Genomic DNA, 24443 nt, shown 5'->3' with positions numbered 1-24443 from the left:
CAAGATAAAACTGGCATGCACATGTTGTTAAAAACTGTTTAATTACACCGAAGCTGCACAGTACAAAAATAACACCACCACAGAAAACAGAGTTTGTGCATTGGGTTAAGCCCTTCCCCCTTTCAATGGAGTCAATATAGTCTCTGTAACGGCCATAGTCACACAGTCAACAGAATACCTGCGGGCTCTCAGGTAACACCAACTAGAGTGGTAACACAACACTTGCTCCCATCAGAGACAGTCCAACGACTGTCTTCTCTCAGTCCAGTCGATCTTCAGTGCTGCAGGTTGACCTCGAAGGGGGCCTCAATGGCTTGGAAACAATCCAAGTGTCAGTCAGCGCTCTTGTATAAAAATGCAAAGCTTGGTGACAGTGAAAGAACAAAGGCTGACCACATACACATTCAATCAAATAATCAGTGTTACGCAACTTGTCACTATGTACAATTACAACGTACCTATCAATGCTGGCGCTTTAAAATCTCCACACAGGTATAATATCATGTATGTCTCCAGTGTTGCGACTCCCTGTATAAGTTTCTCAATATATCCAGATAAACTCTTTCATTAGCCCAAGATGGTGTAATAAATAACAATCAAGTGTACTCCCTCTTCTAATTCTATGTACTGATGAAGATATTGCTTTTCAGCTCGTTAAAGGGCTGCTTGGATGACCCTTGCTGTGGAATTTAATGTGGATAATTACAGTACGTCCGCTGGGTCTATTAAATGTATTACTCGCCCACGTAAACGTTATTTCCATGAAACCAGAGCAAAATACAAAGTCTCTTTCCACAGCGGAGATCAGTGCAACGGTCATTTTGAGACACTGACATGGACATTCACATAACAATGCATGTTCACTCAAAACAGAGTGGGTGCTGGTCATCAGCGCCGCATTATAAGTGCAGTTTGAAAACGATTTCAATTGGTTAACCATGCAGAGCCACCAACACAATGGTCTGGGGATAGAGCTTGAAGAACAGCCACAGAAAAAAAATTGAGAGACTTGGAAATTTGAGGAAAAAAAGACATGGTGGAAACACAACAAATGACCAGCAGCTCCTCTCAGGGGACTCCGAAAGAAAAAAAATATATGTAGATGTCAGGTTCAGCACATTAACGCCTACAACATAATCAAAGGAAATTTACTCTTGACTGCAACCCAGATTCTAATACACATGCACAATGCTGCATTCATCAACAAATACTTAACAAATTACAATCTCTTAAACAAAATGTCCAAAATATTGCACAAAAAAAGCATAAAAATGGAATGCACTATCCACAGATGGTCAATGCATTGCAAGGTCCATGTGGCTCGATAAAGCGTTCTTTGTTTGGCCCGCTGTCAGGCTAGTGTGACTGTGAGAGGTTCAGGGTTGCAAGCAAGGCCTCAGTAGTAATAACGCTGCATTTCTGTCCAGTTGGTGATCCAGTACTTTTTCTGTGGCTCCTCAGGCTGAAATCCCAGATTGAACTGATAGCGCTCAGCCCTGCGAATTTTCACCCCCTGGTGCTTTGGCATTATCCGGTAGTAGATGGCTCTCTTGAAGAATCCAAACTAGCAGGAAAAGAAAGAGAAGAAGGTGGCATTAAAGAGGATATGCTTGAGCTGCAGGTGAGCTGGGATGAGCGACGGATTGGAAAGAAGATTTAGGAATCCAGAGGCTGACGAGATTGAAGTCAACTGGTTAGGCCACAGAGGAACCCGCGATATCCAACTGAGTTAAAAAAGAAAGTGGAAAAGAAAGTGAATCAATAGAGCAGGAATAGTCTGAAAGGGAAGTAAAAGAAACGTTAGATCATCATCAAGAAGCAGGCGGGAAGTGAAAAGACGGAAAGGGAAGATGAAACACCCCAAGCTTGTCAGCAGGGCTATGTATAGAAGATCCATTTGAAGGGGTGTTTTTACCCAAAAGCCCCATTGATGTGTGCTGTTGGGAGACACATGGAGGCCTCAGTAGTCCTCAGTGAGCCTCTCAGTCTCAGAGGGCTGGATCTTCATCTCAGCCTTCTGGGCCTTGGCCTCATACATCTCCCTCCTGCTGGCCCTCTGGAAGAAGCCACACTGGAGGCGGAGGAGGAGGAGGGTGCAAAAAGGGAGTAAGTCAAAGGTTAGACTAATGGCTCCATGTGGAGGTTATAGGTCAATCAATGGGTCAGCAGCTTTTACATAATCCACAGAAGGTGTCTGGTGTGAATACATTTCAAGAGGTTCAGAGAAGGTCTGTCGAAATATAACCTGTCAATGTAGAAGAGGGTATTCAGTCAAGTTATGGGCTTACCTTCCATAAAATAAGAATGATAATTCCCAGTAGAACAACTCCTGCTACAACCGCAGAGATGATAATCCATAGGGGAAGCTCATAAGGTGTCTCCACTCCCTCCACTGGCTCTACCTCTACTTTGAACTACAAGAAAGGTGAATTAGGTTTATTATTTAAATCACAGTAAACTCTGCCATCAGCATCAGCATCATTATCGCCGCATACCTCACGTGTCTGACTCTCCATCTTGAGGGTTGGTTTGTCGGTGATGAGTTTCAGTGTGGCTTGTCCTTTGACTGTGACTGTCAGAGCATTGGAATAGTCCTGCAGGGACACAGAAAGCACATTTTCACAAAGAAAACAATAGCTCTGAGTCCAGATATACTATTAAGCTTGGTCTACTACACTTCAGTGGGTTTTGCCAGTGAAAAGAGAGATTTATAGTTATGGGTCACATCAAGTTTCGGACCAATTGAAGTGGTTGCAGTCTGTCGTCAACCAGTTTTAGGGGGGCGTGCACATGAGGCTACGGCATACGCAACGGACCTAGGGTTACCTACAGCGAAGATCTGACACACATCCATAAATCTGCCTTTAGGACTGCAAAATCCAACAAAACCAATGCAAAATGCTCATTGATGCCATTGCTAAGTATATGTGTATGATATGTGTATGAGTAAGCTGACCTCTAGCATTGTACTGTTCCACAATCGTGACCTGACGTGAATCGTGGCGGAATCTGACATGTTGAGCAGCGGACAGGTAAACTTCACACATCTCGCCGTCCCCTTGGAGCAGTCCTTCAAGATGCAAGATAGGGAAAGAAGCACTATTACACAAGGGTGGTGAAAATTGGGCCACTTTAAAATTTATATATGTACAATTATGGTAATTTACACTGCTAAATGTGGGTGTTCAAGGTTTTGGAAGGCTGATAGAAATGAGGAAATTCACCTCTGTAATTTTCTATGAAAACAGGTTTTTACCTGCTAGTGTTGTCATATCATTCCTTTGTATGAATTCTTCTCCCGGTAAATATATATATATGTGTTATTGCTGTATAATAAAATTTTATTACTCCGAATAACACCCATATCCTGTGCCTGCTCAGTGAATGAATGAATGTCTTTATTGTCATTGCTGTGAAAACAATGAAATTGCTGAGCTTGACCTGTCAGTGCTATACACAAACTCTATAAAATACAGAGTAAAAAGTAGCTACAAAAGTAAGCAAGACAAAGTTGAATATACTGTATGATAATGTAAAGTCACAATTTATGTCTTTCTATGAGCTAATCACTCATGTAATGAGTGGGACAGACTGATTTCTTACCAAGAGGTACGACTCTTTGTGAGGAATGGTGAGCCCTATTGTTGACTGTTGCTCAATACTATGAGACAGGCCACTATCTTCAGCATCATCCACAACAATCTGCCGTTTAACCCGCTTAGATCTGCCCTCTGACAACTGGAAGACAAGAAACGGAGAGGGGAAAATGAAAGGAGGAAGCAGTGGAGACAGAGACATTACATCAGAGGACTAGTGGTAATTACTGGTTTTGATAAAGACATTACCAAATTGTTCTCAGAATAGCATTGTCATTTCCACTGTCTATATGTAGACTGTATGGTTTTCTATTTGGGGCTTTGTGAGGTTTGTATGTGGCGACACAGATGTTTTTTTTTTCTCTCAAAATGTCTCACTAGTGGTTTGGCATTAAGACCATTTTCGCACAAGTTTTCTATTTATTCTGCTGGGACTACTTCAGTTCACAATGACATTAGGATGAACTACAAAACACGCAACAACTCTGTGTACAGCACATCTACTGTCAGTCGGGTGTAAGTAAATGTATCCACACTTAATGTAAACCCACTGCTGTTAACTTTTAACAGGCTTATTATTATATTTCCTAAAAGCATGCGTTATATACATATTAAATACAGCTCATGTCTCATACTCTGATTTATGACCAAATGGCTGCCAGCAAAACTGATGATATCAATTTCTGTTTTGCGCTAACAAGCAAATATTTAGAAGATTACGAGAGTAAATGTGGTAAATATATGAGCTAAAAATGAGCATGGTCATGGTTTGTTGGCATGCTGATGTTTAATATAACATAAAGCACAGCTATGCTCAAGTACAGAGGCCACAACAGAGCAGCTAGCATGGCCCTAGCATTTCTGTCCTCTCATCCTCTTTTATTAAAATGCAAACCTTTGTGCGGCATTTAACTAACTGGACATTTTGAGATACTGACTTGTACATCCTTTGTTGTAGTTAATTCAGACTGAGAAACCCTTGATCACTCTAAGAGCAATGGTCAATGTTTTGGAGATTCTGTCACAGGCGCGGACATTAGGACACCTGAGTAAAGACTTCCTGTTTTGAACACCAGTAACTGTTAACAGTCCAACATGCAACTTGAGGTGCAAAAACAGAGTCAGAGTTGAGTCATGTACATGAGGATATATTCATGCTGCTAGTCAAGTATGTGCTGGGCAAATGTGAAAAGTTAGCTTGTTTCCTTACAGGGTATCGTAGGCTGTTCGGACACCAGAATACTCCCAGTGTCAAAATGCTGTACTTTGACTATAGATTTTGAATATATATATGTTGATATCTGTTCATAGTCATTGAAATCTATTGGGCTTATGATATGCATCTACAAATTATTTTGCTGTTTCCATGCCATCTTTGTCTGAGCCTGCACAATGTTTCTACCCAAGATGTTTGTGTATAAACTTGAAAAAACAGTCCAACTCAACTGGATCTCGAGAAATATGCCACATTTTTAGCTCTAAACCAGTCTCAAAATAAATCTTACAGTTAGGTTGAGCGGGTTGACTTCCGGTGGGGTACATTCCATTTCTGATTCGCCCTGGACAACAATCTTCGTCAGGTAGAGCAGCCACTTGCCACTGGCTACCTCATAGGGCCACTCAAACTCCAAGGCCAGGGTGCCCATGTCTCCCAGGGGCTGTCCCCTCACCTAGTGATGAAAATAGCCAGCAGCACGAAAACAGAATTCATCAAACTGATGGTGTAAAACCACAGCACAGACTGTGGTTCCTAAACAGTATCCACCCGTGGTCACGCTTACACCACAAACCATGGCTCACATAATAATCCCTTCCACACGCAATATTAAACTTCTGAAGTGTTGGCTTCAAAGACAGGGCGGGGATCAGGGAAATGTGGGTGAGAAGCACGCGTATTGTAGATGCAATTTACAGTCCTGGTGGTCCAATATAGCGTTAGAGTGGTAAAGGTGACTCACGTTGAAGATTAACTCCACCAGACTGCCCACGTCACTGGTGTTGACCATGGCTGACTCACCCTTCACTGTCCCTCCAAATGTTGTCAGCAAAGGCTTCTTCCTGAACAAGGAGAAGGTTAGATTGGATTTTACGGTGTGAACGCAGAGACTACTGTGGAAGATTAATCAACACCACACTCCGGTGCCATTTACATACAGCACGCCACGAGTTGATGAGCTAATGAGACTCACAAGTCGAAGAACGGGACAATGGTGTTTTCAATCAGCATGGCCACAGGCACGGGATTCAGGTCACTCTGCTCACTAAGACTGAAGAAACCGAACTTGTTACAACAGCGTAGTATTTTCTGATTATGTAAGGGTCACAATAACAAGAAAAAAAATATAAAAACTCAGAAATACTGCTACTACTGCTAGTACTACTTAACCTGTAATACCACAGAATGTTTGTTCACTTGGTTTTATTCAGCACACCACATGGTATACTGTAATCTGCACGCTGCATTTATAATCACCTTACCCACTTTTCTACATAGCTAGTCTACTGCTGTATACTTTAATACTGTGTTGACCAGTTGTGTGATCAATGACAATAAAGTCAGTCTATGTCTAAGTAGGAATGGCAACAACACAAACACACAATATTGTACTCAAAACCGGAACATGCAAAAGTGTGAAAACAAAATCTGAATTAACACTAGCCACTAAAAGAAAAAAGTGTACATATGCAATCCTATAGACAACTTACGTTGACAAAAGCAACTGGGACTCAATCTTTTCTGTGTACAGACTGATCCCCGACGTCTCAAAAATGACCTGCAGGGACACCTAAAAACGACAGGCAGGCAAGTCAGAGGCGTCGCAGTCTGACCACACAACGTCAAAATCTGTGAGACAGTCCTTTGTCTAGTCTGACCAACCTTTTCATTGCCTTTAAGTGGATTGCCCAGTTCGCAAATGACTGTGGTTTCAAAATTGCACTCAACGTCACTGTCCTAAAAACAAAGTCAGCGTTAAATGAGCGAATGTAAAGGAGTGACTGGAAAATACTAGTTTAAACACAATCACCACATGTCCATCTGAAAATGTAACTAGTTAATCATCTTTATGACAACTAAGCAGAGCAAAAGCCCCAGCTTTTGGGGAACAAATAATACAATTTAAAAAGATTTAGAAGCTGGGAAAAGGAGGATTATGAAATGACAATCCTCAGTCATGTGCTGCCCTCCAGTGGACGTACATCAGATCGGACTCCTCGGTATCTCAGTGCATCAGAGATGGTGATGTTGAGCATGGCCTGGTGTGCGTCCTCACCGTTAGGGTTGGTCACCTCCACCATTAGTCCTATGACCTTCATAGTACTGTCAAAATTGAGCACTTGGAGGTTGCCCTTCCTGGAAATGGAGAACATATATTACTTTCTCAATTAATATTTTTTAGGCTGGCAAATACATTTATGCAGACTGATGAACATTTTGGATAGCAGTTTGCTTAGCTTAGAGTCATAGTCAGAAATCTCAAAAGTTAACTGCATGGTTTGAAATACTGTGATATGTTAATTTAATTAACTGGGATGATCTATTATTTTTAAGGTTTTGTCTCAGGTTTAAGTAAGAATGTAAACTCACCTGGGGAAAGGCTCTTCTTTTTGGTTTACAAACTGGGCTGTCAGCTGCAGGTTACTGGTACATTTGTTGTCTGAGCCACACTCCTTCTGAAAGTTAATCTACAGGAAATGGAACAAATCACATAATATCATACTGTTCCTTAGAGGCTGTCAAACACTGTAAACGTGTTCTTCACTGTCCGTTAAGTAAAATGTGGCCTTTCAGTGTAAGCACCGTACCTCAGTTCTTTGGGTCAGTTTCTGCTCCTGGCTCAGTATCGGGAAGGAGTCCAGGTTTTGCAGAGAGCGTCTGGTTTTAGGTTTTTGTTCATGCAATGACAAGCTGAGAGCAAAGACCACTGGTTCCAGTTTGTCCCTCACAGGCCCCTGTAAATGAAATTCCGAGAGTTTTATTTGAATGAAGCATGTCGATGAGTTAACAGTTCACAGTCGCTCAACGTTACTCAATGTTAGGACCGTACTTTTGTAACCAGTTGCAGAGTAATACACTTGGATTTGGTTGATGGCACGGTCAGCAAGCCGGTGTATGTGTCATCGTCTTTATCCAGGAAACGAACACGACGGCTCCTCCTCTCCATGTCAGCCTCTATTGTGTAATTCACCGCTTTACAAAATAGAAAAACATATTAATTTCTACATGAGTATAGAAGTATACAGTTTAAAATGACAGCTGGAGCTGAAAATGTGTATGCACTCAGCTGGTGAGTCAGTGTCTCCACAAGTTTTATTTGCAAATTGAGAATATATATTATGTACACATTATATGGCCTGTCACTGAGAGAATCTAAATATATGGGAGGAAAAACTACTCACTGATATTTCTTTTGAAATCCTTGTTTCCATTGCTTAGTGTGAACGACATGCACAGGGTTGCATTAATGCTGCGAAGTACAAAAAAAAAGGGGGGGGGGGGTCAAATGATTCACTCGGAGAAGAATGAACAAGCCATTTTAAGACGGACATATTCTAAATGGATATCTCACCATGGTTTGTTGTCTGCACACTGATTAGGTTCCACAATCTTGGGCTCAACTGTGAAGTCTTTAGTTAAGTGAACGACTGGTCGAGCTCTGAAAAAATGTGCAAATAAAATCCAATTGTTACCTTGTAATACCCAAATTATACCATTGTATGAAACATACAGCATTTCCCACTTCAAACTGAGACGTTAAGAACATGGTGAAGCCGTGTCGGTGACAAGAACTGATATTTTAAATGAATAACATTTTCTGTTTAGCTAGAAACCTCTGATCTTAAAAGGCATATGGAAAAAAATGTCATAGTAGTCACAGTAAACAGCTTTCTGCTGTTTATACCTGAGCAGTGCAATGCGATCGTCCAGAGAGCCCACTAAGATGTCAGGGTAACTGTTGTCGTCCATGTCCATGCCTCCATTGATAGAGTAGCCGAATGTCCGGAATCCGTTGCTGTCCACGGACTTACCCTCAATCACCTGTAGGGGGCGTCAGTGACACATCTGATTCCAAGAAGGCCCTCCAGATAAAGCCTGAACTGGCCTCAGCAGAATGTGAGAGGTTACCTGACTGGGCTCGTTAGAGATCCCCTTTTTGCTGCCCATCCATATGTAGACTTTGCCCGTGTCGTGGAATGGAGCTCCCACTGCAAAGTCTGCAGACATTAAAGGTAAAAGTGAAACATCTCGAGGGGAGGCAAGCTGCTGAGAGAAAGAGGTGTGTGTTTGGAACATGATAATGCACTAGGTGGCAGCACGGTACAATTCTTTCAGCGTGAAATGCAACAAGGTGCAGTGTCTTTGCATACGTGATCATTTATTACACAGGAATAACCAAGATGCAGCTCGGGCAGAAAGGTTGTTCTTTTTGAACGTACATTACTCATGTGCTCTAGAAATCAATGTCATCACGTTTAAATCCACTCAGAGACATACCTTGGAATCCATCTTGGTTGATGTCTCCAATAGACGCCAGTGCAAAGCCGAATCCAGAATCAGAGGGGCCCTTCAGCACCATGGTGGAGGTATTCTGGAAAGATCCGTTCTCGTTTATGAAGATGTACACGGCGCCGCCCTGATCCTTCATCCGGTCAAAGTAAAACGGAGCACCCACAATCAAGTCATTCCAGCTGCAACAGATGAAAGAGACAAACAGAAATATGTTTAAACATATAAATATGCCACCGTGTCACACCATTCTAGATTTGGCCAAACTTTAGTCATAAGACCACTGTATTATTTGCACTTCACTTATTTGCTAAAATGCCACAGAGCCATGATGTTCCTTTCATGCATTAAAGGGAGAAGTGTGATTTCACCATGAGGTCACGATGAACACCTTATCTCAGCTGTTGAAAGGACACGTTTTCTTCTGCTGTCACTGCTCAAGCATTCCCTGCATAACCGGCCAGATCACAGCCGCTGTTCACCCAAGCGTGAGGCAGCTCAAGGTACAGATACAGTTACAGCCAAGCCACTGAAACACGAAAACACTTTTGATCTCTCTTCCTTTCCATTTGTGTTTTGCACGTTTTTACGCAATCACTGCACTGTGTGGAAGAAAGATAGTTTCTCACTCAAAGGACCCTAACCCTAAGCCTTCCGGTAGTGGTTTTTCTGATAATATGAAGAAAACTTTGATTTGTATTGTATCCTCCAAGTGTCCTAAAACATGAAGAACAGGACTATCATGGTTTCATGGTTTTCACAATATCTGGTATAAAGATACACACTCGTCATTGTTGAGGTCGATGACTGCCAGGGTGTTTCCAAAGTACGAGCCCACTTGTTCGCCGGGGATGATTTGCACCAGCTGGATGTTGCTTTGAGTCTTCGTTCCCAACATCACAGAGCCCTTGGACTCGTACCTGGGAGACCCTGTCACCACTGTGTAGTCGTCGCGACTCAGCAGCTTCTGCTCTTCAAGAACCGAGTAACCTTGACAAAGCACGTATGGGTTGATTGTTGAAGTTTTCAAATTAGTTAACATTTTATATGACGCAGTGGTTAACTAGTTATATTTACCCATATAACTGTATTGCTTCTTCAGCTGTCCAAAGTTTTTGTCGACAGAGTCCCAGGCGTTAGCTGGATCGGGGTCTCTCCATGTTACATGAACATTTCCTTCATGAAAAATCAGAACCAGACAGCAATGTGAAAATCTGCTTCATGCACCGTGGACAGGTTTCCCAGACAGAGAATAATCTCAGCGTTAGACAAACGATGGAATTTAGCTGGCTTTCATAGAGTTTTAATCCCCCTCAGTGAAACCCGCCCATTATTTCAGCATTAAATAACCAAACACACAGTTTCTTCGACGTTTACTCATCAGTTCCCACCTTGCCACAAGTAGCTGCCTGTAGCGCCGATATAGACGTCGGTCTCCGTCATGCCTCCCGAGATGCCTGTGTTGCACATGCCCTCGAACTCCATGTCAAGATTGGGGTTGCAGACCTCGTAACTGTAGGTCTGCCACTCATCGTTGGGGTCATAGGTCAGGTCGTTGCTCCTCACGTAGCACTTTCCTATCATCCGCCGCTGCTCCTCTGTGCCTCCCTGGATGATCTTCACATAGCGGTGCCCACATGCCTGAACACCAGAGAATAATGTGTATATGGGCAAGTTCTTCTAGCTACAATGTGTTGTATCAGAGACCTTTATCGAATGTATTCCTCCTGAGTTTAAATCAGTGCCACTATAAAGTACGAATGTCTTAATTGTCATGTACATGATAGCAGTCTTCTTGTGATAAATACTGAAGAAAAATACAATATCATACCCCGTGCTGCTGTGTTATTTAAAAAGGGACAGTGTACAGCCTGAAGATTAATGTCATCATTTGATGCACTGTGCCACATTACAGCTTAAAGCCAATTTGCACCTGCGGTCCCTCGCAGGTCACAACACACCACAATATACATGTACCAAATATCAGAACAGCATGTCAGAATACTAAACAATGAATAAACTGGCTTGAAACGGAGAATAGAGACTGCTGCTTTCAAGCTAACAGTCTCCAGCAGTGCATGTAGTTGCAGTTATGTGGTTCAGTACGTCATTAATTCAAATTAACTAAAGAGACAAAGACTATAATAGTTAATAATCTGATATGTGGGTTTGTGATTCAAAATAATTATAACAAATCAAATAAAAATATCAAAAATCATCCCCTGATTGTATCTGTTTGTGGCACTTCCTCTCTCAGTGTCATTCTGTTATACATACACTATATGCGTGTTAGATTAATTAAAAATTGCAACAAGTTAAATATATGACCCGTGATGCTAAACAGAAATAAACAGCTCGGCCTGTCTCCACTCACTGCTCAGTGCTGTGTGTCTAATACATCAACAACAGAACTGATTGACAGAATGAAACAGGATGTTATCTCACCAGGACACGTCCCCGCTGCTGGCCCCTCTGACTGGCCACTGTCACGCCCAACCACATGCCCTCCACCATCTCGTCTGAATTTGCTGTGAATGTGTCACATTGCGTCAGGTCAGGTGTTAAGCTTTCAAATTGTCAGCAGGTCTGCATGAACATATTGTCACGTGTTTCTTTTTCTAAAAAATATGCGACGTGCGTTCAGCTGCAGAGCTGAGACGAATGACCACGTTCGGTTTCACTGTCTTTTACTGTTCACGACAAAACTTCACCAAAAAAAAAATCTGTTTTTCGACACTGACTAACCTATATTAAAAGAAACATTCAGCATGACTGTGATGATGATAGTCACGGTGAAACCGATCCAAACAGTGAAGCTTCGCTCAGGCTGGATCATGCCCTGACATATATAAACCACAAAAATGCACTGTGACTGTAGCAACAGTCATTATGACGTCAGCATTAAAAGTTATGCAGAATGCTTTAAATAGAGTACTGCTCAGAGACTTGAGGGGACTGGTGAAGGGAGAGACAGACACAGGGATGCACATTTAGAGAAGATGCTGAGAATAGCTGACACGCAAAGAAAAGAGGAAGCTAGCTGATGGTCGTTTGCGAGTTATGCTTTTTATTTCCTCACTCAGCCGTGGGGGAAGTCCTGTTAAGAACTTGTGTAGGTTGAACACATATTTTGCACATAAAGCTCAGGGGGAATACAGCACAGACTGAATATGTTTATTAAGTGGCTTAAAATGGCTTAAAATTACAAATCATGATCACGAAATCGAGAGGTGCATTTAAAGGCAGGAACAGTGTTGCATGGGGAAGAAGCTGGATCTTAAAGCACTGTTCTTGTTCCAAATGAACACTCTCACAAACAAAAACTTGACTCTCTGCACTGAAACCAAAGCTGCAGAAAAATCGGTCAAAATCTGATTACTGTACAGAAACTCTGAGAGGCCCACATCACGCTTACTTTTGGTGACCAGGTCCATTCTGGAGCAGTCCGTGGAGTCGGTGGTGATGGGACAGGAGTAGACAGCGCCTGTCTCATTGACATTTTGTAGAGAATCAGCTTTCTCTTTGGGTGCTCCTGCGAGAAGCCTGGACATGCGCCGGCAGACACAAAAGAGAGAAAGGAGCAGACAGAAACAAAATATTAGATCATATCAGCGCTGTTAGACAACACAAACCTGGAAAAGTAAGAAACAACATAGAAGTTCAGAGAAAATGCGTCTGGTATAAACTGAACTGCAGCTTTGTGTTCTCATAGCGAATGTTTGCAAACGCACAACTTTACTTCTACCAAGCACCTGCGAATTAAAAAAAAAAAAAAGAGAGTGAAGCGGTGAAACCATGACCCATGACAAGTCTGGGCACACGAACACAAGACTCCCACACTGACTTCTTGGGGATCTTTTGTCCACTCGCCCAGACATTCCCTACATCAGCACCTTTTAACACGCAGAACTTTGAAGTAGAGGGATTACTTCTCTCCTGGCCTCCGCGCTCAAACACACTATTTACCGTCAGCAAAAGATTTGTTAGCCCCACTCTGTAGGTGGAAGGTGTAGACAACCTAGTTTACAGTGTGTGTGAGTGAGTGACATGTGACCTGCGTTTGTGGAGCCAGAAGCAAAGGCCTATCGTGGTGTTGTCAGTCTTCATGCATGTCATTCATTTCATTACAATTCACTGAAATTCTGGCATCTTCTGCTTATCAATAAAACTGGGAGTGGAAGTAGTGAAGAGGGAAGTAAATGTTGACGCAAACCAAGTGAGAGACTGTGCACCAGGCTGTACGACCACACCGCAGTCTTCTTCACGCATACACGCACACAGACTGATAACATGCATTATATGTTTCCACATATGTCATCTTATCAAGATTTTTCCCATACACCTTTTGGTGCATCACCCAAATAGACTCAGACTCATTCAGTCATGTGAACTGGCTTCCACTACAGATTTTAGATTGAATTACCCGATTAGCTTATTTGAAACTTGTCAGTCTGGGAGATGACAGAAGTCTCAGATCGGATGCTGTGGCACACATTAGTTTGTTTTCACAAACCTACCTTGAGAGGAAGTATTGCCGGAAGCAAATACGGACCCAGTCTTTACATCGTCTCTCGTCTTTCTGCTATTAGATGGGCGTAATCAGGAATGAATCAGTTATCTTGCCAGAGTGATGACAGCCAGCCTTTGAGGTCCAGCAGTTTCTAGTTTCAGTCATATAGGGAGCAGCTAAGATTCCACAGAATTCTGTGGTAGTGAACGGGACTTTTTTGCATCTACAGTGTGTGTTTGTTCTTACTAAAGAAAATGCATACTCTTGATATGTGTGTGTTTCTATGTCTACACGACAGCTAAATTAAAAGTCACGGCCACTCAAAGTGTTTCTCAGCCGCCAAGAGAACACAGTGCCCCCATCACTGATTAACAAGGTTAGCCATTGTTGTGGGAAAACCAAACTACACAATGCCTCATGGGAGATTATGCAAAGCATTTATAAAAGGTTGTGAGCTCAGACTGTTGTATACACGTAGAGATCGGTGAGTGTGAACTTTGCAGTGGATAGAAGTTGGACACAGTTGTAATCGCGCATGCTTCGGGGGGGCTGGGATAATCTTGGCTCACAGAGAGCTGGTTGCAGCAAGGTGGAAGAAAAGGACCTGTTAACCCAACCTCGACGGCATACTCTCACTGCCTCGCAGCCTCACCAGAGCCACCTGGGTCACCTGTGTTTGTTGTGGAAATTCAGCAACGCTGACTGAAGCCATCTGGTTCGACGTACAGCGGAGAGATAGCTTTTAAGTGGCAGTAGATGTAATCTGAGTCAATGTACACTCTGAGTGTTGTCCAGAGTAGTATGAGAAAACGGATACCACACTTACACGTGTGCGGTAAATATGACAGCTGGTTATATGGAGCTTACATTGTTTCTACTTCAGCTACGCTAAGCTAACCGTATGCTAGCATTAGGTTCAGATTTACAGTTCAGGCATAAGAGTCATATTCATCTTCTTGTGTAACTCTTTACATACAATTTTATTTTATTTTTTTTATTATATTATTTTCCCACGTGAAGCTATACCTTCAAATTGAACCCAACCTCGCTATCACGATGACCACGGATGTATTAAAGAGGATAATGGTGACAGAAGATTTCAGCTAGACCAAACATCCCTGCTAGCATGTCCTTCATATTGCTTTTTGGCAGATTTCTACAGTTTCTGTTGCTCCCGTAAAAAGTGACATAAACCTAACTAATACGGTCATGACAGCACACCTCAATTCCTGTCTTGCTCCAATGCTGCTCTCCTCGTATCTCCTTCCCTGCTCATCACCTCCTCATAAACAGGCTGTCAAAGAAGGGGGTTGGCAACAGGCAGCAACATTCCTACTCGGAGGACTTGTTGAAATTCGCTTTTACTGCTTCGGCTTTCGCCTCACGAGTGATCAGAACGGCCGGCTACAGTACTGGAAAAGTGACTGAGGGCTATTTTTCCTTCACGAAGAACAGAGGAAAAATGGTGGGTCTCAACAGGAATAAGTCCAGTTAATTAAAACTGAAATCCCATTTAATACCTTCATCACCCCCGACCTGACAATCCATGACTCAGAACACACTTAAACTTTATTAAAGATGACTAAGAGGCAGGTTTGCATAACATTTCCTGTCCAACTCATAAAGTTTTGGAGGATAAAGAAGAACAAACAGTGTGCAGTCATGTTTACAGTCATGTGTCATTTAGATTACATTCATCTTGGTCTAGGCCCAGTCAGAACAGCAGTGGGTCCGAATCACGATACAGGTATCTAGCTGGCGTACAGATTTAAACCCTTTAAGGGTCCTGCCTTAAATATGAAGAGGTTGAAATATTAAAAAGTAGCTGAGAGAGAGAAATTGACTGACAAACAGGAGCTTCGAGCTATTAGTGAATTGTTTATCATATTGTATTTTTGTTGTTATGGTATCGTAGCTTCTGTGAGTGTGACTGACTGAGTCCACCTTATACAAATATCTAATCTCCCTCCAGATAAGGCTTAGGCCAACATGCTTGTTGGGTGCGGTTGTGGCCTTAAGTGAACAAAGGAAAAAAAAATCTACAGGTTCAGGAGAGCCTCAAGACATATTTCCTGTAGAGCGTAGCCAACCACTACCGTAGGGGACAATTTCATGAACTGAGACACAGCGTGTTGATTCTTTAAAACAAGAACCAACGCGGCTACTTAAACGCATAATCTGTTCTGCTACATCATGCAGAGCCGACGCCGGGCCATCTTCTCAGACCCTGCGCCCATTAAAAAAAAAAGTTATTATGAGTTCTACCTGGGATCAAGATGAAGTCATGGTGTTCTGTTTCCCCTCTTACCCACCCCTCTTTCTGTCTCACTTCTCCCTCTCTTCTCCTTCGTGCTTTCATTGCAGGAACCACGCGGACAAGGAGCTGAAGCTTCCTCAGACACGCTCCCACCCCGAGTCTCCTGCCCTGGGTCCTTCCGCCCATCGCCACATTCCACCATCCCACCATCGCCATCCCTCCATCTACTTATTTACCTGAAGTCCTGACTAATAATAACTGTAGATTCATCAGTTAAGGCTTGACCTTTTTGGCACAGAAATGTTGATGGATGATGGCATAGAAAGAGAATCTGTAAACGTGTACAGTTCTAGGGACCAGAACTCACCTTTACACTTGGGCGAAAGGTACTTAAAAACAGATCATACAGTCCTCCCATAATAAGGCAGTAAACTCAGTTAATGATTTATATAAACCCTTCACGCGGAGTCCTTCATGTTTGCTAGATAAATAAAAGTGTAACCATCGAGAAAAATGCGAATTAAAAGCATTTGTTGGGGTAATGTTGGAGACGTGTGCACAGGTGTGCCCCTAAAGATGACATTATCACACAAAACTACGAGCTGTTGACATGGAGCAGCACACAGTGGGTCATTAAATTATGAAGCAAGTACAGACCAATGCCCAAAATTCCATTTATCCTCATTAAAATCTCAATGGACACATTGACACACAATCTATTGCATCCTCTGTATTTCTCAGCATGGTATAAAGATACTACACTGCAGGTAACCTGCATTGATTACAGGAAAACACTGCCACTTAGAGCCACTAAGCAAATAAATTGAAATAATAATGAATGGAGCGAGTGAATTTGCAGATCGAATTAAGCGGGAGGACAGGAGGAGACCGGGCTTCAGACATTTTCATGCTCCTCTATTGTAACAACTTCAATAAAGGATGAGAAGATGCTGGATACGACGAGGACCACTGTCACCGCGCTGACGGTGCGAGGACGTAAAGCGACGCAGTGGAATGTGTGCACTTTTTTTCTGCTCTGCACACGGTGTGGTTTTGACTGTTTCACAACGCCACGAAAAGTTTCAGGAAACACTCTCGACCAAACAAACTGTGACAGTTGAGCACGCACACTGCTATCGGATTTTTCACTATAAGCACGCCTGGATATCCCCTCTTTAACTGTGAGTCTGCACGTACAGAACATGGATAGCAGATGAGTTATCTCTGGTCAAACAATGACAGGTCAGCCTGCTGTGTAACAGAAAATGACTTGCATATTTTCACGCCTTTTAAGTGTAACAACAAGAGCATACAACCACAAAAACAACTAAACAATCGGCACACAAAATGATTGACATTATAGATCCTACAACATGGTGCAGACTCCACAAAGCATCTCTTTTAATCCTGCCATGGCACAGTTGGAACGGAGTAAATATTTAACCAATACACAGAGGAACTGTGTGGTGAACTGTAGTCACACCTAGCAAACCGTGGCTGCACTAAGGCCAGTTTCACACAAAAAAAAGAGCTCTAATAGAACTTGAACGCTAAACCAAAGATGACAAAGGTCTCCTCACCTGTTGTGAATCCTCACGCTCTACATTAAGCAGCCTGAGTGTGCACAGAAATGGAAAACATAGGAAATGAGCATCATTATGACAAATGGTACTTTAGTACCGACGGGACATTTGCGATGGAAATGAAATGCACAGTGTCCAATCAAAAGAGAAGGAAGTGTTAAATGATAAAAAAAAATAAATAGCTAAATAAATTAAAAGAAAATCAGTCTGCACCTGCACAAGGACTCACACACACCAGTGTAACAGGGTATCTCAGCTGGACAAACATCCTGTTTGAAGACCACCATCTGCCTTTGGTCAAACAGTAACGAGAGAGCAAACTAATTTAGACCCAGTCTGGCAAATTAAACATGGCAGGTCGTCCCCTGACAATACACAATCTCCCTTTTCATTAGCAACGAGTAAAACCTTGTCTGACGAGAAAAAGGTTGTTTTGACTAATGTCTGCTGTTCGTTGCAGGTCTGGCTTCAGTTTACCTGCCAGGTATCAGGATGGATGAGTATGTCACTGCAACTCGGCCAGTTTCAGACACAGACATAGCACTGCCAGACTATGCATCATGGGGAAACACACACAAAGGCACTCACATAGCTAGTGTCATGTTTCTCAGTGAGCCCCATGCATATGGGTCAATATCATGAAATGATCAGTGCAGCTAAAAGACATGAGGAAAAAGTCGAGGGTAAGCTTTGCAAAGAGCAGCTTTCATGTCACAGCTCATTAACCATCGTGGCATCTATTAATGATGATTAAGACGCAAGTTTGAATAACATTTCCTGTTCAACTCATCTCACCTTCAAATTTCATGTTTAACACCTGAGAGATCAGAAATGTGAGCGTGTCCATGCTGGTTGGAGTACGCTATTATCTTTTCAGTGTAAAATAATTACATTTACGGTAAGTACGACGTCAGCCAGCTCAAGATTTGCTTTGTTTAACTATGCTGCCCTACGTTAGAGGGGTCATTACAGGTGACCAGCCACACAGCTGCAACTTGTCATTTCCCCTTCAGATATTACTCATCTTAAACGAAAGGTGCACCCCCTTCCTTTTAAGGTGAGTAATATCTGAGGTGTGGACAAAAAACATCTGCTTTTACCTGCTGAGACTTGGAAAACTTTCCAACCGCAAATATTTTGCCTTCATCTGTGGCCTTTTCCATTTTCAGTTTTGTCTGGAACAAAAAATTAAGTTCTTATTTGATACAATGTGATGACAAACTTTGTATTTTCAAGACAACACCACAAGTGACCGCACACACCTTACTTCCACAGACACATACCGAGCGTAAACTGATACTTCAGAATCATTTCCCTCTTCAAAGATGAAAACAAAAAGGCACGCCGACGTAGAGGTATTGAAGGACGTGGTTTTTCTAGCTACAGGTAGCCCTCATTAGCCCGGAGGCCGACCGCAGCAGCTTCTTTTCCATGCTGTTGAGGGCGTTTGTACAAGCAGAGAAGAGAAGAGGATCCCTTACAGGTTCGTTAAGACAGAAACAGTCTTCGCTGCAGGTATTTCCAATGAAAGCCGCGCCACAGAGCGTCTCCTCTGTGGAGATTAGCAGGAGACCTGAGGGTCCTGCTGGGATCCATTTCAATGTGTTATTAGTAGCAGTCAGTCACTGTGCTGCTGCAAAATGCTACTCATGGCCTTGCCAGCTGACTGGATACTGTGAATAAATACCTTAAAGATCAGTGGCCGTCACCATGGATAAATCTGCATCTAAATCCTGTGAGGACTGACTCAGAAGCTTGACTTTTTAAACCCATTTCTAACCTACAAACCTACATGTTAGTCTGGATTTCTATTTGCTATTTGACACAGTTTTTCAGTTTGTTTTAGATTTCATACATAGGGTTGGATTCCACTTTTAAATAAGTCACCTTGTAATTATAAGTTGCTTCTAATGTTTCTATAAGGGGGGAAATCCATCTAAGGCTACCACTTATAAGCCATTAAAACAAATATGACTTTTTTTTCAAAAAACTATCAAATATATTTGACAAGTGTCTCTAATTTGCCCGATTTCACACATCACTGAGGCCCACTGTCCTGCTCTGGTGCAATTACATGTACGAGCGTCTGATGGACAGCGCAGGGTTGCTGTCTCAAAGTATTTCATTGTGGCATGACACCGGGCCCTCAGATAGGCCTACTTCAGAGACAAAGACCACTAGCATTTGTATAAGGAGGAATGTTGGGTCATGGCCAAGTACATACCCACCTACATGATGTACATTAGTCTTTGCTTTTGCACAGAGTATAGTGCACTGGGCAATTTATTTTCTATCCAATAATTCAGTTTTAAGGCACATACTTAGTCACTGTCTATGCAGTGCAAGCTGCTGGGAGTTTCTTTATGTTATATATGCACTGGATCACAGAGACAAAACACATATGTAAATGACTTTAGGGGCAGAGAAAAAAGCAAAATCCGCAGACAATGGGCAAATCTTTCACTGTATATAAAAATGGCGAAACGTCTATGATGCAAACATTAGGTTCCATGGAGGAGCTCAGGGAAGTGCCTCAGCTAGCTGCCAACTGGGCAAGTGCCTTGGCTGACTCTGGAGGTCGAAACTGAATGAAAGGCACGCAGCCACAAACCTCAAATATGCCCTTAATTACACCTAACTTTAATATAATAATAATATACTATTTAAATGGGTGAAAACTCAGCCCACGCACAGTTGTCATGAGTGGGGAAATTCCATTAAACTCTAAGGCCCATATCATTCCTAGTCACAGGTGGCAAGTTTAAATTACAAAAACACGTCCCTGTGCTCTGACTGAGCATCAGTTGAGTTCGTCTGTGTCTATAAAACCTTACAGAACGCAGTTTAATTCTCACCTCACGGCAGAACTGGGAGGGCCCGTCAAATTAAATGGCTGACTTTCATGGCCTCTGGCTGCTGGAGTCAGACAGAGATGAGCTGAAAATGCGAATGCGCTTCAGGTCTGGTTAAATATTCATCAGTCTGAGGAATTAAATTATTCGTCTCAGGAGCCAACAGGGGTTCTGATCTATAAAATGAAGGATTGTTTATCTGGTGAAAGATGAACAGAATGAGTTTTAAATTAGGAGCGTTTGTGTGTGTGTTTCTCGGTAGCTCCTGGATCATCGTTCTCACCCTTGTCTTGTCTCAACCTGAAACCTGCCAGGTTGTGACTGTGCAGAGAAGGGTAATACATTCCAGGCATACCATGGGGTCAGGGGACTGGAAGAGCCAATAGTTGGCCAGCTGACTGGCCAGTGCCCCCTCCCTAGTACAACAGAGAACAAAAAAGCCTTCTCAGGAGAAGAAATCATTCTGAGACCTTAAATGGGTGACTCAAAGAGGGAGAGGGAGTGGTGAGGTGAATACTGGTACAAATTGACCTCAGGTAGCTTTTAGATTATTTAGGTGCAGTCCTTCCCCAACAAGAAGCAATGATGGTCTTCTAATTGGTTGTGTTGCCCCCCCAACGACTCGAAGCACATTTTATAAATTGCTTGAGCTCAGCCTAGAACTGCTACTGCTAGATTCAGACTAATTGGATAATAGTCTACATCTTAGAAGGGTTAAGGAAAAACTTTAATGCAGAAATGGGAGTGCCTTGACTTTTATCCTGGACTCTGTCTGACTCATGGGAGCACAAAGAACAGGCACTTAAAACACTGTACATGCCACGACTGGTTTATTGGCGTAGTTCTCTCACTTTTCAAATATTCTCACAGTAGACCATCTCAGTTATAAGGGAATGTAATTTCTCTGTGGTGCAGGTCTGGGACCATGAAAGAAAGCAGAGAATACAGACGAGACTGTAAAACTGGCCCAGTTCAAACATGGGAGACACCACCAGCACATTGTGACATGTCTTTAAAGAATCCCAGAGTACGTACACAGCTAGGGCTCAGTGCTGGTAGACACAGCACAGCAGAGGGCCCTGTAGGAAAAGGAAATCAGCCCACTGCACAAAACTTACTGCATGAGAAGACACAAACATGAACTGATAAGGACATCGGATATTTTAGGTTGTTGATGCAGGTGTGTTAGGTTAACACTCTGTCACATTCTGCTAATCACATATTAGAGTCTCACTTCTCCAAAATAAACTGCGGATTAGCATTGTCTGTATCAACGTGGTCACAACCTTGAAAGTGAATATGTTTTGAGAAAAAAAAAGAGGTCTCAACTTGTGACGTTTCCTGACTTTATCAGAAATGGGGCAAACCACATAAATTATTATAGACTACATTTATTTTGCATGTCCCACGTTACATCACCCACTCATCAGCTCACTAAATCGTTGCACACTGTGACGTCTAGATGCAGCGAACAGTGGCATTATCACGGCCCACGGCGGATGTGACCATCTGGATCCCAATCATTTTGTGTATGTGACTTCCCGTGCTGTGAACCACATTTGATGGCTGGACTACAGACAGCAGCACGTGTTGTTGGCTAAGTGTAGCAGCTAGAAACAAGGACAACCAAGCAACCGCTGTGATTGCAATTTGTGATTTTTAAATTGGTGGTAGCCAGGATTTAGTAGCTTCACGTAGTTCATCCTACTTCCCATCTTTGTGCTATACCACATGAAGCTTTACATTTATTTTCTAACTGTGTAAGTAAGTGATAAAGAACGTCAGCATATGATTATTTCGCAGTTATTCTACACATGTGCACAACAGTTATATTTTAAATGTAACTATGAAAGTTAAAGTCACCATCCACAGTCTGCAAAAGAACAAGGGGGACCAAATGATATACCCTGGATTTGGCCATAACCCTGATGACTTTATTGACCTTACTTTATGGATATAAGTAAGTAAGTAAGTGCAAATTTGCTTAAACCTCTTAATGAGTCTTTTCACCGTTTCCCTTTAGTCTACCAGTGTCATTACCACAGCCATGTGGCCCCCTTCTTGGGTTGCAGACTGTAGATGGTGACTCCATCCCTCTGGGGGCAAGACCAAGATGGCACATTGATCATATGTCAGCCGTACACCGCTCTCTCTACTAACAGGGGAAATCTCGGTAATGCGCATCAATCCGCCTCTTTGTGGAGATTAGGCAAACTTGGATTCACTTCACTGCTGAGAACGCAGAGGAAGTGGGCCCTGGTTCGCAATTGTCTTCCAGCATAACTCTTCAAAGCGGAACAAGCACAGATAACAGCGAGTTATGCACACACCGTGTGATCATGAAGGCGGAAGGATGAGGGGGCCACTGTAATTGCCCGAGTGAAATCCTACACTAAACAATGACACAGTTTGCGGAGCTTTGTAGGCGCCGTATAGGAAGGCAGGAGAGACTTGTAACACACAATAGTGAGCATTAGCTAGGCCTTTGTTTTACTCAAGCAAAAGCATATACGTGTATGTAACTCATTCCAAGAACTCCTAACTCCATGTGTTAGGTCAGTGTTACAAGCCAGTGAACACCTTTATTAGGACAGAAGAAGCAGACACAGTTGAGCAGCCATACAGTCTAGATGTTACACCTAAGAATTGCATGGTTAAATGCAAATGTTATTCATGAATTGTTAAGGAAACCAGTGGTGTCCAGGTCTATAAGACTGCCTCAGGTTGAGCAGACGAATGTCACAAATGAGAGGGGAAAAAGGTTGAAAATTGCAAAATGTCATAAAAAATATGTATATTATTCATATTATGTCTCTGTTAGAGTAAAACTGCGACCGTTCGTTTTTTATTTAAGCATCCCATATCCTCGTGTGATTGGTATCCACACACGAACCGAAATAGCTTACACGACACACTTTATGATCCCTCAGGCTACAACTTCCGAGTTGCTTCCAAAGACGGAGGCACAAGACGGGCGCAGAGCACCTGCGTGTACTTTCTGATCTGATAAAAAGGCCAAATAAATCTGGAGCAATTCAAAGCACTGCGGTCCGGCACGGTGTTGTTTTGGGATAAAAAATAATACAGAGTGTGATGCAAGGACCCACAAGAAGCTTTTAGAAATGGGCGACAGGTGTTAAACGCTGTAATACTTGAAGCGTCATCGTCGGGTTTTGCGCATTTCAGTGCGTACAAGACGCTTCTCTGAGGTTCGTTAGGTCTGTTTAACTGCGAAGCTCCACATCAGAAAAAAAAGAGGATCGTGTTAAAATACGCACATAAAACAACTTACAGGTATTTTTTGGAGCCCTCCGTCTGCTCATGCATAGCCACCGAGAGTCCAAAGAAGCTCCCTTTGGTTTTCCCCTCTTTGATCACAGGGAAGCGTTCATCTATATTAAATCCGGTGCATGTTTGCGTCCATTGATGAAAGACAAACAAAGCACAGAGAACTAGCCTCGAAGACATGTTTAAGCCGCTCTCTCTTCTCCAGTGCAGTCGGCTTCCAGCAGGTCCACGTCCTACGCAGGTCCGACACGGCGCTCTCGCCCTATGAGCGCCAACAGGTAGGCTACCGCCTCACAGAGACCTCCCCATTGAGAGCCGGCTGTCCCAACCGCGCACTCGCTGTGTCACCGCCTAGGTGTCGGTGTCTGCCTCCCTGTACCTCTCTCTCTCCCTCTCTCTCTCTTTCTCTCTCTCTCTGTCTTTCTGCCAGTCTTGCTCTACTTTCCTTCCTGCCCTCCACACCCATACGAAACAGGCGCACTTACTGCATACGCATTGTGGATGTGAAATCTCCGTTTCTCACATTTCCCCTCCCCGTCTGTTTCAGACAAGTTGGTGCTGCTTATCTGACTAAAAACACCACCTACACTTTTCAGCTTTGTGTTACTAAACTGGAAACTGCTCTCAGCTGAACATTATACTGTGATTTTGTGCCCTTTGGTTCGGGTGTGAAATATTGTGATTTTATTTGGGTTAGCAGATTTTCATATACTGATTTTGTTTAGTTTGTTGTTTTTTTACTTTCTAGTCTGAGTGAGTTCAGTGGTAATTTGTTTTCAGTAGCCCCTTTTTTTTGTTTAATGAACGTCATTATAACCTACAATTTCAGTGTTGGTGGTTAATTCTGGGAT

At 42.7% G+C, this 24443-nt stretch overlaps 1 protein-coding gene across 2 annotated transcripts; it reads right to left on the bottom strand.

The window, feature by feature from the left end:
* Positions 1-22: 22 nt before the first annotated feature.
* On the bottom strand, positions 23-24038 carry itga3b (integrin, alpha 3b). Of its 2 annotated transcripts, XM_047608771.1 has the most exons (26): positions 23597-24036; positions 12518-12645; positions 11548-11630; positions 10494-10743; positions 10180-10278; positions 9888-10092; positions 9091-9284; positions 8722-8810; positions 8498-8634; positions 8165-8251; positions 7995-8062; positions 7643-7785; positions 7401-7547; positions 7183-7280; positions 6795-6948; positions 6475-6549; positions 6303-6382; positions 5786-5863; positions 5555-5654; positions 5102-5266; positions 3604-3738; positions 2957-3070; positions 2496-2594; positions 2289-2414; positions 1916-2071; positions 1412-1564 (listed from the first exon to the last, which is right to left on the bottom strand). In XM_047608771.1, the coding sequence occupies exons 1-25, from the start codon at positions 23770-23772 to the stop codon at positions 1961-1963; spliced, it is 3141 nt and encodes a 1046-aa protein (XP_047464727.1). In that variant the 5' UTR covers positions 23773-24036; the 3' UTR covers positions 1412-1564; positions 1916-1960. The 2 variants fall into 2 exon arrangements, with proteins under 2 accessions (XP_047464726.1, XP_047464727.1); XM_047608770.1 differs by lacking the exon at positions 1916-2071 and having other exon boundaries at positions 23-1564; positions 23597-24038.
* Positions 24039-24443: the final 405 nt, after the last annotated feature.

The sequence above is a fragment of the Mugil cephalus genome, chromosome 16 (assembly GCF_022458985.1).
Source record: "Mugil cephalus isolate CIBA_MC_2020 chromosome 16, CIBA_Mcephalus_1.1, whole genome shotgun sequence".
In the NCBI taxonomy this organism is placed as follows: domain Eukaryota; kingdom Metazoa; phylum Chordata; class Actinopteri; order Mugiliformes; family Mugilidae; genus Mugil; species Mugil cephalus.
Note: the sequence above shows the minus strand (reverse complement) of the source record. Positions and strands in the feature narration are given on the sequence as shown.